The following is a 13363-nucleotide window of genomic DNA, read 5'->3' on the forward strand; positions in this document are numbered from 1 at the left end:
AGTTTTATAGCCCATTCAATTTTAGTCTAATAATGTGCAAGTTTCAAGTGGCTAAAAATTACCGTTGATTTTTTTAGAATTTTTTTAAAGCAAGGAGGGAATTGCAAGATTCGTCGGATCCCTTGGAATTGGAAGCTAAAGTGTATGTACATATGTGAGTTTTATGAATAGAAGATGCATTCCCGGTTTTTAGGCTTTACATTATTTGCAGAAAAAGCTGTTTTCCTCATTAATAAACTTAATGGAAGTTTAAGAAATACGGTACGGTTTAGATAATTGTACAATGATGTTGGGTATTTGTGTCCAAACGCGTGAACCGAGTTTGAAAACTTTAACATACAAGTGTAGTGAAAGAATTAAACTTTAATTTAAAATAAAGATTTAAAATTTCCGAGCACTAGGCAATTAATAAATTATGCAGTTTTTTGTAAACTTTTGATGTTGGTTCTGCGCAAAAAGACTGTGGATGGCGTAGCCAGAGTTAATTGCACAAGAAATATTAGTTGTGTTTTCGTATTCTCCAGCAAAAAATATCCAGTAACTTGCCAGTAACCATATTTCGGAGAGTAAGCCAATATTTACTCCCAATGAGTGAGATATGCCAGAAAGTACGAAAACGCAAAACCAACAAGTTGCTAGTTTTATGAACAGCTGATTAATTTGTTATTTACCGATGCAATTTTCTTAGCAAACTAGTATTTTCCATCTTAGGGCCTGTGCCAAATGATAGAAAAGAGAAAATTTTGACGGATCAAAGTAAAAATCTGACATTTCTCGTGGTGAATAAGAACGTCAGTATTTTACCTAGCTCATAGGGCTACGTACAATTTTGACAGCTTATAACCATGTATACACATAATATAGCAAATAGTTGCTAGTAAAAATTTATCCAGTAAAAATCCAGTAAAACTTGCAAGTTCAGCTGTCACTTATGCTCTCTCAATTTCCCCTCTTTTGCTACTTTCTTGCAAGTTTTTGCGTACGAAAACGACATCCAGTAAAAAAACCAGTAAAATTAGTACTGGATTTACTGGATAGTGCGTACGTGAACAGGAGGACCGAAGCAGAGCTTCCTCCCCTACTCTTTCCGGAAATTCCTTTGCCAACCGCGCAAGTTGCCTTTTGTTGATTATAATTTTTGATCTGTAATTCAGACACATACATACATATGTATATTTCACAATTTTTTACAACTTCCAGTTCAATTGACTTACTTTTTATCCATTATAGTACCACTTTCTTATGTAAATTTTATAAACGCAAACTCCAACGACTAAAAAACAGCAATAGAAGGATGAGCGATTAAAAAGTATCCACAGTCGCTAATTGAGCGAAAGCGACACTCGCAATAGCATCGATAATCGATAATCAGGGCCGGTTGTTCAATGTCTGGTTATCAGTACTTGCCGGTTAAACATCATTATCGACGTTTCCGACATCATGCACATAACATGTGATCGATAAAGCAGTCTTTGTATTTAACCAGAGCTTCTACCTCCAATTTATGCTAATCAGACTTTGTACAACCGGGCCTAAATAGTCGTTTATGTACTGCCACCAGTCGACATTCGCAATAGGGGTGTGAAATCAGACTAAAATTGAGGCCGCTTTTCATACAACGATAAATTTCAGAAATGCTTGAAACTTCCAATATTTCGAAATTTAAGGACGCTAAATTACTCCAAATTGATACGCCCCGGCTTACCATGTTACGGTAGCTTTCGGAAAGGTGAACATCATATATTTAATACTTGTGCCGGGTATTTAATGTTCGGCTCCGCCCGAACTTAGACCTTTTTAGTTGTTTGTTTTTCGAACCGTTGAACCGAAACCCCGGCTCAAAGACCAAAAACCCAATCCAAAAGTTCAAAAACGGTTCGAACCGCTGAACCGAACCGACAAAATTTTTCATACGGTTCACGTCCCTGATAAGTAAAGTAGCCTTGATATTATTATCCTTGCCGCACTCAAATGCTTTTCTTGAGCGCGTTTTTTCCGTAATGAGTTCAACAAAAACTAAGATTCGAAATAGGATGAGGTTGGATAGCCTTACAGCCCAAGGCATAACAAGGTAGAAGTGATTTCGACATTTCTCTCTTTTGAACTGCGACTAAAATGTCAACTCTTAAACCCTATACTATTCAAAATTTTAATTTTTTTAATATAAATTTTCAATTGTGAGCTGTGCGACTGATTTTAAATACATAATAAAATGAAAAGGAATTATGGGCGGTATCTTGTGTTTGACAAGAGCCAGGACAACAAACTTGTGCGTTATTTTAAAACTCCGAAGTATCAATGCTTCATTAGGAGACTCTTCACGTGTGCGCGAAGACCATTTTAGTGCCAGTGACTTTATTTGTGGCCCATCGCAGCCGGGTATTTCTAAGCGGACGCGTTTGTCCCCAGGTGCAGGAATTATTATACCGAATATGAAGAGAAAATCTTCCACTCATATACATGGATAGACCAAATTTCAAATGGTGGTCTAACAAAACCTAAACCGGAATTCCTTGTTGACATAAAGAAACTGCAATTAACTTTTAATAAATTTAATAGAAAGGAAATTTCGAATTGCAAAAATTTAATTGCTGAACTATTGAAGTTAAGTTCTGATGTAAATTTAGAATAATCAAACCTTTTTTAAATGTCTAATATACTTTAGAATTAAGTATTTGAATAAAATACATAAATGCTTAAAAACATTGAGTAAAACATAGTAAAAGCAAGAAAATTGCCAAAATAGGTTTATAAATGAGTGTGTTTCACTAAGTGTGTAATTTTGTGTAAGTATGCATTTCCACATTTACATTAAAACGAAAAGGCAATACCGAAAATGAAGCTGATTCTAATGAGATTTTAAAAATTTTCCTATCTACAAAAACTTTAATTTCAAAGATATTAGCCCGCAGTTATAGTCAAAATAAAGTCGACTCTAAAGTCAAAAGCCGCCTTTTTTGACAGATATCCCATTGAAAGTTATGTCCAAAAGCTGCTTTTAACTTTAGGAGTCGACTTTATTTTGACTATAGCTACGGGCCATTGAGTTTTATCAAATATGGTAAATGCATAACAAAGGGTTAATTTTTTTTTACATTTCTTGACATTACAGTCCGCTATGAGAGAGCTCGACTGAATTGTCACTTCTACCTTGTTGAATATGCCTTGTTACAGCCTGATTCTCTATCTCGAACGAACATCCAGACGAACAATTTGTGTCCAAACGAAATCGTTTGAATTCGGAAGTCTCTACCTCGATTGATAATTTTCGTCCGACTCGCCCGACGTTATTCGCCCGAAAAGATCTGTCAAAATTGTTTTGTTTACTCTAGCTCTGATCCAATACTTTTCGTGAAAAATCCTGTAAAANCAGCCTGATTCTCTATCTCGAACGAACACCCAGACGAACAATTTGTGTCCAAACGAAATCGTCTGAATTCGGAAGTCTCTACCTCGATTGATAATTTTCGTCCGACTCGCCCGACGTTATTCGCCCGAAAAGATCTGTCAAAATTGTTTTGTTTACTCTAGCTCTGATCCAATACTTTTCGTGAAAAATCCTGTAAAACTGTCAAACAGAAAAATTACTCTCTGAAATGAGAGTAAAAATTGAGTAACAACAAAAAGTACGAGACTCCGACACAGCCTGCAGGTCAAGATGAAGGCGTTGGACTGATCATTTTTAAAAATATTTATTTGACTAGGTAATCGTTTCAAAGGTTCTTCGATTTGGGTGATTAAAACTTGTTGACAGTCTTTTAATACGCTTGTTAAGTCAAGTTTATCACGCAGTTCATTAGCCTCTTCTGTAAAATGATCGTGGAAAATTTTTATAGTTGGAAACAATGTATTTGAAGGGAAAAAAGTCTCCAATAGCGATTTCCTAAATTTTTACGCGCAAATATCCCAAAAAAAATCGCCAAATTGGCGCTAAATCGCCGAATCTGGAGGACACTCTATATACATACTTGCTCGGGTGTTACGACAATATGCGTTTAACGACAAGTGACATGGCAAACCATAAAAAGGTTAATAAGGCCCTGTCCTCACAGGAAAACACTGATGTCGTGATAACCATTTCACAAAATATACTTCCAATGGAGACCGCTTATTTTTCATGGGCTGCAATATGTCAGCGCTTATTGCTTAACATCTATTGCAGGCAATTTGATAGTTTGACAGCCATATTTTCATTTGAAAGAAAGTGTGTTAGTGGTAGCATCGATGAAATTTTGATATTAAATCAAAATAAGAATCTGTTGTCTATTGGATTCAGCAAGTTTTTTTTAAGATTTAAATGTTTTTAGACACCGAAATTAAGAGAATGTTGTCTGGTGGTATCATGCGGCAAATGCTAATTTCAAGACATCAAAGGGCCCTCTCACAAAAACTTGCAATCATATTGCTCAACAAAATGATAGTTGGTAGGCCATCGGTGTTTGCCTGTGGAGTTCTGCGGTAATTCTTCAAGGATAACATTTTATCCACACTGAACTTAACTCAAACTTCAGCACACACTTGTGCATACATACATACATACATATATGGTACATATATGAACGTATATACTCCAATTAGTTCATGTATTTTAGGCATAATCACTTTCCCACTTACAGATTTTTATTTACTCACATACATACATGATATTACAAAACTTTGGTTAGGCATGTATGTACTTATATAGGCGTATGTNGTCACAAAATATACTTCCAATGGAGACCGCTTATTTTTCATGGGCTGCAATATATGTCAGCGCTTATTGCTTAACATCTATTGCAGGCAATTTGATAGTTTGACAGCCATATTTTCATTTGAAAGAAAGTGTGTTAGTGGTAGCATCGATGAAATTTTGATATTAAATCAAAATAAGAATCTGTTGTCTATTGGATTCAGCAAGTTTTTTTTTAGATTTAAATGTTTTTAGACACCGAAATTAAGAGAATGTTGTCTGGTGGTATCATGCGGCAAATGCTAATTTCAAGACATCAAAGGGCCCTCTCACAAAAACTTGCAATCATATTGCTCAACAAAATGATAGTTGGTAGGCCATCGGTGTTTGCCTGTGGAGTTCTGCGGTAATTCTTCAAGGATAACATTTTATCCACACTGAACTTAACTCAAACTTCAGCACACACTTGTGCATACATACATACATACATATATGGTACATATATGAACGTATATACTCCAATTAGTTCATGTATTTATGGCATAATCACTTTCCCACTTACAGATTTTTATTTACTCACATACATAGATGATATTACAAAACTTTGGTTAGGCATGTATGTACTTATATAGGCGTATGTATGTATCTGCAAGTATGTAGCAAACTGAAAAGGGGCTGCCTTACATACATGGGAGTCTCAAATTAGAAAACTAGTGTACTACTACAAGTGGGCTGATAATGATTGAATGGTAAACAATCTGTCATTATTGTTGTATTACGCGCAGGTCAGATACATAAAGTTTTAATATAATATATGTTACTAAGACAAAAGCAGTACAATTGAAACCAAATATAATTTAATGTGAGGTTATGTCTCGTATTATGGCATGTACGCACTTCTAAGTGTCAATACATACATGGAACATCAATATCTATTACGCTCAAGCAAATCGTTTTACAACTCATTAGGTTACTTTTCTCCATGTATGTAAATTCCATGTATGTTGTACTATAATCATGTATGTAGCCTCCCAGCATACACCATATGTGTGTACATACATATGCATAAAAATATGTATGTACATACATACATACATACGTACATATATGTATATGCCCAACCAAAGTTAGCACATCATAATTACAGGTTTTTTATTATTGCAATCTATAGTTCGTCGATTGTCCTTTACTGTTCGTCCATTTTTAACGCTTGCTCGTTAGCCCCACATTAATAATTCATTTTGAATATTTGCTTTCCCCTAAGCCTGTATCTAACCCCTCCTACAGTTCGTTGATTAAGCTGAAGCTCCATAGCAGGTTTCTCAGGCGTTGCGGCTTGAGCAGGGTTGCCAACTTGCTCAAACCGTGCCATTTTTGGCCCTATTTTACATCAAATGGCACTTAATTTTTCAATTTGGCAAAAATAGTAATATTTCAACACATTTTTGTGAAATACTTTGCGTGTACTTCTTTTTTCAACTAAGATTTTCTAGTTTCTAAAGACATAAACAAATAAATATTTTTAATATTTTTATTGAGCTTTGTACCACGACTGTTTATTAGGAAAAATTGGAAAAGCAACAAAGTCTAAGCGGTAGAAGTTATAGCAGCTATTTCGGAGATCACCACATCTCCTCATCAGACTTCTTTTTTCTAGACTTCAGCAGGGATCGAACCTGCGTAATCGATGTTCAAAGTCAGAAGCGTTAACCACTGAGCTATGTACATCCCGTAAACTCTTGTTGCTAATTCATTTTCCTTATTCAACCGACTACTATCAAGTGCAGCTGATTTTCCGCTATTTAAACTCGACAGCGTGGTTATTGTTGTCAATTCTATACATCCATTTGCTCATTTGCTTTTTTGTATAGTTTCAGGCAGTCTCTTCCTAAACTATGTATTTGTCAATGTTATTTTGGCTTATTAAATAAAATATTGCCATGTGGGTGTCAAACTAATGTCTTTTAAGAAGGCTCACGGCCGAAAATATATCTGGGGAGGGTTGCCACCTTTTTGAAATTTTAACTAAATTAAGTTAATAAAATAAACGAAATATTACAATATTGGTATCAAATTAAAGAGGCTTAAGAAAGATAAATGATGGAAATATTTCGAGGAGGTTTGCCACCTATTTTAAAATTTTAACTGGTTGATAAAGTAAATGTAATATTGCAATGTGAAAATTTTAACTCAGTTAAACAGATGAAATATTACAATATGAGCATCAAACTAAAGAATTTATAAAAGACCTACAGTCGAAAATAAGTTTAAGGAGATTTGCCACGTGTTTGAAAATTTAACTAAATTAAATTGGTAAGAGAAATGAAATGTTACAATATGGGTACCAAACTAGAGGCATTTGAGAACCCTTGATTTAGAAATATTTTCAATAAGAGTAAGACCCCAAACGAAAAGTGTTAGGAAAATCTTTACTAGAGATTTTTTTTATGTTTCCACTTATCCAAAAGCCGAATAGTTTAAAAGAAGAATTAATTTACAAAATCTTATCAAACGAAGTGATCGTATTGTCAACGAAGAGTAGTAGAGAATTAGATGAGCTGCTTTAAGACGGAAATGATTAACGTCTTTTTATAATTATATGGCGAATTTTATTTTTCTCGTATCTCGTTTATTTCAAGACGACAAAGATTTACTTATTACAATGATTCACTTCACTGTACACAGTACGACAGTAATTTTGCCACTTGATTCACTTCGCGTTATATTTTCTTTCAAGATTATTTGAGGATACTTTGAAGATTATTTACTTTTTGTTGGTGATTTTCCTCTTTACATAGCTTTATGGGCTTATTCATAAAAAAAGTAGCTTTATAAAAGGTTTATAAATTGAAAAATGTATGAAAACGTCAATTTATAAAGCTCTTTAAACCGACTTTATTTTTTATGAATAAGGCCATTAGTTTTTCACTTGATAATTAAAAATTCGATTCTCTATCCCTTTTTACGTATCTGCGCGTCGGTTAGAGATGAGTTGGAGAATGATGTTGGATATTAACTTAAGAACTATGAATTTCTCCAAGGTTGGAGAAATATTTTTTTGGTGTTTATTGGGAAGGATTATTTTAGATACAATGTCAATAAAAAGTGTAGTATTTTTTTTTTATTTTTTAACGTTTCTTTTTATATAAATTTATTTAATTTATAATAAAAATATAGCTCACACTACAACACGTAGTTTCTACTTATTACAAAAACTCGAGGAATTTTCATCAAAGTGTCACTCTTTATTCATAATTTTTCCATATCACGAATGATCACATGTTATTTCATATAAACGAGAGTGCGCAACATCAAAAAAAATAATAATATATGTAGTAAAAAAAAATATTTTTAAAACAAGCTTTCTTAATACGAACGAAATCGGACTATAAATACTGGTTTACCAAATAACTCGACTCCTGCGCCACCTATCGGCAAATTTTTTATGGTGTTTTTCCTTTTCATCTAATTAATATACGTTCTAAATATGAACTAAGTCCAAAAATTAAATTTTTGGAAAGCCAAGTTTGAAAGTTTTTTTTTAATGAGACAACTCCATGATTCAATAATAAAATGTTTGCACAGAATCACGACTTAACTCTGCAAATGAAATTGCAAAAAATTTGGTTTCCATATACATATGTTATTCTGGGTTTTGGTATAACATAGAACATCTAAAGGTTAATCAAGTCAACCGAATAACTCAAAACTGATAAATTTGCACTTTCATACGTCTGGCAATAGGGTGACGATATATCTGGGTCGTTTCGCTTACGTAGACGCGACTGTCGTGGGAACGGTTTTAAAGTCGTAAAATGTTCCAATGTAAAATAACGGGTAAACGTTTTTAAGGGGACTTGTGACTTGCACTACCGTCTTTTAATAGAGGATTTATAATTAGCTCTGTTATGCCCTGTGAAATACCTAAAACCATTTAACAGTTAATTTACATTGAATAATTTTATGATTTTCAGACATTACGACGATTAAGACCTGTGAATCGCCTAAACTGTAACATAATAACAATCACCGACTTACAATAAGCAAGAAGCACTTGTAGTAAAAACCTTCGGCTCTCTAAAAACGAATTAATAATTTTTACTTAAATTAGTAATCAGTAATAAGTAACAGCAATAAGTTTCAAATGAAGTTCTTTCGATTTTTAGTTAATTTAAATTTGCGACTGTTTAAATATTTCTTGTCTCAACCTGTTTTAGTAGCTGACTAGAAGATGATTGTGTGACCGATTCGCAGCCGAATGAAGACTTTCAAATCGTTACAGGACAAGGACGAAAATATTTTTTCTGCTTTCCAAACGCCAGCTTGTCTCTCTTTTTTTGGTAGTTCAAAAAGGTCGGAAATAATAAGTTTTTAATTTTTCTTTCAAATGAAATTCTTTTGATTTAGCATATGCTGTCACGACATCTTACACCTTCACAACAGTAGCTCATAGTAAGTATGTAGTCTCTGTGACTGCCTATGTAGGTCTCCATTTGTTGATGAAGGAATTTATAATTGGAGCCACTTTTTCGGGTTCATTTAAATGAACATGATGAGTTCCAGTAACCTCGTGGTACTCAAAAGCAGGGTTTTTCTGCATGATATCCAAGGTCTCATCAAAATACTTTCGAGGCTCGTAATACGTAGAATTTAACGCTTTGATGAACAGGTAAGGAGAGGTTATTCTCCGGGCCATATCTATAGGTACATCATTACTAAAACCATAGAAAAACGCCTTTTTCAATCGATTATCTCTTGAAAAGTAATACTTTTTTGGCTCATGCTCAGAAGGTTGCACTCCGCGATTCAATAAATATTTGCACTTTTCCCTACACACAGATTTGTTTGTGCCATGGTGTAAACGGTGCACCAATTCATGCCACTTATAACAAGGCGGATACGAATCGCTTGCGCGGTTTTCGAAAACCATTAAATCTTGCAAGTTTTTTTTGTACGCATCCACAATTTGGGCACCGCTTTGCGTTATTGTTTTAAGATTATCCAAACCAACCATGATGTCAATTTTTTCCGGAAACAATGCGCTAAAAACGAATCCATTTATCGAACTCATAGAATGGCATATCATGGATATTTTTTCCCATCCATAAAAATTCATAACTCGCAACAGTAAGGTTACGTAATCAATAGAGTGGTAAGACATGCCGAAAGGAAGCCATGAAGAACGACCATGGCCGGGTAAATCCAAACACAGAAAACCAATATGCTGAGGTAACAGCGGCGCTAATGTATCGAAAGTACCCGCATTATCCAGCCAACCGTGTAAACCAATTATTGGCCGAACATTTGTAGGTCCATACCATTTTCCAGAAAGATGACCCCACGGTACTGGAATTGCAATTTCTTCAAACTTTAATAATATCAAAGTATAATTCTAAATCGCTTTGCCGATAACTACTTACATGCCTTGGGGGATTTCTCTCTTTTAAAGTGGAGTGTGCCGATGAACTTTGCCTTTTTGCCAACAGCGCTGGTATAAAATAGGATTTACTACCAAATAGAGTACTAAACGCTTTCTTAAGCATAATCAATGTATTAACTTTATTTAACATTCTGTCCTACTTGTTTATTTACAATTTATAATTGCATATATGATNCCTCTTTTAAAGTGGAGTGTGCCGATGAACTTTGCCTTTTTGCCAACAGCGCTGGTATAAAATAGGATTTACTACCAAATAGAGTACTAAACGTACGCGCTTTCTTAAGCATAATCAATGTATTAACTTTATTTAACATTCTGTCCTACTTGTTTATTTACAATTTATAATTGCATATATGATCCCTGCGAAATCCAAATTCTCAAAGTACCATCATGGATATTATTATCGATATTATCCATACATAATAAAATAAGCTCGTTTCATGACTTGGCAGCACAGAAAGATCAGCGAGGAACAGTTGCGACCAGCAGTGCGATTCTTATTAGAACTGGGAAAAACACCGTGGCACTATCGATGCATCGATGTTTTTGCATTTTTTCTAAACATCGATGGTTCTGTTCTTCAGGTATACGAGGACTTATAGTTTGTGGCTCAAGAATTCTACCAGAAGGTGACATATATGCGTTCATGGTTACTATGCCCAACAGCTGAACGTTTGGAATAAACTTTTTTATTTACTTAGGCTATCTGCACACTTTTCGTCAAATCATAGTTGCGTTATCGTCTCGCCTTGAAATTTTGAGCATAGCACATGCATTTCAAAGGACATCTGCATGAACCAAAAAGACACGATCACGACAGCAGAAGAGTGGCCCGTTATAATCGCTCTTATGAAAAAAGTAGGGCGATTTTGACATAAGCCGTTTGTTTACATTTGTTCGTTGTTTACAATTTAATGGTGGCTTTTTACTGCAATTTTCTTAATTTTCGCTTGTGACAACGTGTGCACACATAAGGTAAAGAATAATTTAACACAACGACATGATTTATAGAAGAATTTGCATAATAAAAATGATTATTCATGGGTTCAACAATTACGCGGTTTTTTTTTGTTCTCTTCGTTGTTTACTTCCTCCAACAAAGATGGCGTCGAGATTTCAACAGCTAGAAAATAACTTTTTTCTTTCTTTCGGGAAGGCGTGATCTTGTGTCTTTCGTTCATGGGACATCTGTATACTTGTAGTTATCGGCTAGTTTTCGGCAAATCGTAGAAGATGCTGGAGGGATAAGTACGACACTGTCGTTTGCTAATCGTTGCACGCATTGGTTGTTTACATTTTATGGGAAAAAATAAATGAAAAAGTTTATATTTGCGTTAAAAAGTTGATTATTGCAATTCAACAAATGTGCGAGTTTCAACTATAAAATATGACGATATTTTAGAACGTCTCTGCGTGCGTGCATAAAACACATTTCAGGAAAAGAAAAGAGATGTTACTAAAAAATTATGTCTAGAATTATTGCAGCACAGCCTATATTTTGAAATTGCAGANTTGCATAAAAATTAGTATTTTTTTCATAAAATTTGTGGAAATTTTTAAAAAGTTGATTATTGCAATTCAACAAATGTGCGAGTTTCAACTATAAAATATGACGATATTTTAGAACGTCTCTGCGTGCGTGCATAAAACACATTTCAGGAAAAGAAAAGAGATGTTACTAAAAAATTATGTCTAGAATTATTGCAGCACAGCCTATATTTTGAAATTGCAGATATTATTATTATTAAATATTTCGGGAAAATATCAACCAGAAAAACAAAAAATATGTGCTCCAAGTGAATTTTAAACGCCAAATGAATTGGAATATCACGACCGAGTGTGTGAAAGTGTAGTCGTCATGTAGTCGTTGCATCATGACGATGATGCAACTATGATTGGACGACCAATGAGCTGAAACTCTTATTCTTTAGAACGTTCCTGATGATATGTTAACGTTTATTTCAAACGCATTCTGTTTATTCATATGTTAGTGTTTGGCCGAGCTTGTCCTCCGATTTGTGGCGTGCGCCTTGATGTTGTCACACAAAAGTGATGTTGTCACACACAAGGGAGGGACCTACAGATTTGCACCGACTCCGAACGGCGATTGTATTTTTATGAGAAGCTGTTTTTCATGGCAGAAATGCACTCGGAGGTTTGCCTTTGCCTGCCGAGGGAAGACCGCTGTTAAGGAAACGCGGGGTAATATTTGACGTTTTCTCAATTCCTCTCGTTTTTAGTCTCGTTCTCGGATTGACTCGGGGGTTTTACCCGACCAAAGGCTGATGTTTCGGTGATCGAACCCGGTTTAGTACGGCGAAATCCCTCAAAAGTTGTACGTCCATAGAGCTACATCTGCTTTGCATACTTCTGCTCACGGCTAACATCGTGTCAAAAACTGGGCCAGAAATCTACACCTGCTGCGTGTGCCAGAGACAACAACACCATAAATTCACCTCCGTCAGGTGCAACGCCTGTAATGGGCGGAGTCACCTTCGAGTTTTGTCAGGCCATACGTCTCACAGGCCGTGGACCACCTCATACGTGGCCCCTTGCTGCTCAAACTACTAAACACAAACACAACCACATCACAACACAATACAACAGACAACACCATAGACACAACAGGCTACACCAAATATACAACCGCACCACTTCCCACACCCCGCCGCCAACAACTCCTGGTTCCCCCGACAATCTGCTCGGTGTCAGTCCAGGATATTCCGTAACGTGACATCAGTCAAGTGCAACACTTACCTTGCTGGTGTCACTTTAGAGCATGTTCAAGACTGCGCGCAACGCGAGATTCAACGGGGGACTACGAGGGTCCGTGTTGTGCTGCTCGGTCGCAAGTGCCAACTGCGACGTCGCCCACCACCACCACAGGGGTTGCAGAAGCAAGCACATAAAGTGGCAGGCGGGCAACATACTTCACCGACACCCAACATTCCTATAAGTCTCCCTAGGCACACGAAGATTTTAAAATTTAACTGTAACGAACTTCAGAGCAACATCGAGGAGTCTTCATGAGTCGGCATAGAATATTACTGGCTGCGGTCCAAGAGACAAATTGAATGGTAATTCAACACTGTTGAATTGCGCCGGATACAACGTGCACCGTCGAGATCGCGAGCGAGATGATGGTGGTGGCCTAGCGCTCATCACCCACCACACCGTGCAGTATCGTCTTATCGAAGCAGACATCGACCGCAGGGATACCATCCTAGAATGTGAGGGTATTGCTATCCGGTCAG

General features: G+C 35.8%; 2 protein-coding genes across 5 annotated transcripts in view; one reads left to right on the forward strand and one right to left on the reverse strand.

Annotated features, from left to right (window-relative positions):
- Positions 1 to 13363, forward strand: part of SMSr (Sphingomyelin synthase related) — a 37032-nt gene that overhangs the window by 8001 nt on the left and 15668 nt on the right. The gene's annotated exons all lie outside the window — the stretch shown is intronic.
- LOC108364154 (probable serine hydrolase) lies at positions 8194 to 10830 on the reverse strand. 4 transcript variants are annotated; one of them, XM_017617736.1, is made up of 3 exons: positions 10360 to 10830; positions 10090 to 10181; positions 8194 to 10037 (listed from the first exon to the last, which is right to left on the reverse strand). In XM_017617736.1, exons 1-3 carry the CDS (start codon positions 10421 to 10423, stop codon positions 9147 to 9149), a joined length of 1047 nt encoding a protein of 348 aa, XP_017473225.1. In that variant the 5' UTR covers positions 10424 to 10830; the 3' UTR covers positions 8194 to 9146. The 4 variants fall into 4 exon arrangements, with proteins under 4 accessions (XP_017473225.1, XP_017473224.1, XP_017473226.1 ...); XM_017617735.1 differs by having other exon boundaries at positions 10090 to 10106; positions 10285 to 10830; XM_017617737.1 differs by having other exon boundaries at positions 9855 to 10015; positions 10090 to 10106; positions 10285 to 10830.

The sequence above is a fragment of the Rhagoletis zephyria genome, unplaced genomic scaffold, assembly GCF_001687245.7.
Source record: "Rhagoletis zephyria isolate East Lansing unplaced genomic scaffold, Rhagoletis_zephyria_1.1 Rzeph_scaffold_01480, whole genome shotgun sequence".
Taxonomy (NCBI): Eukaryota; Metazoa; Arthropoda; class Insecta; order Diptera; family Tephritidae; genus Rhagoletis; species Rhagoletis zephyria.

Bases quoted from the DNA above. Each gene is read 5' to 3' on its own strand.
- LOC108364154 (XM_017617736.1), bottom strand. From the start codon at position 10,423: ATGTTAAATAAAGTTAATACATTGATTATGCTTAAGAAAGCGCGTACG. The intron at 10,182-10,359 runs GTAGTAAATCCT...GTACTCTATTTG, and splicing joins TACGTTTAGTACTCTATTTG to GTAGTAAATCCTATTTTATA. The intron at 10,038-10,089 runs GTAAGTAGTTAT...ATATTATTAAAG, and splicing joins AGAGAAATCCCCCAAGGCAT to TTTGAAGAAATTGCAATTCC.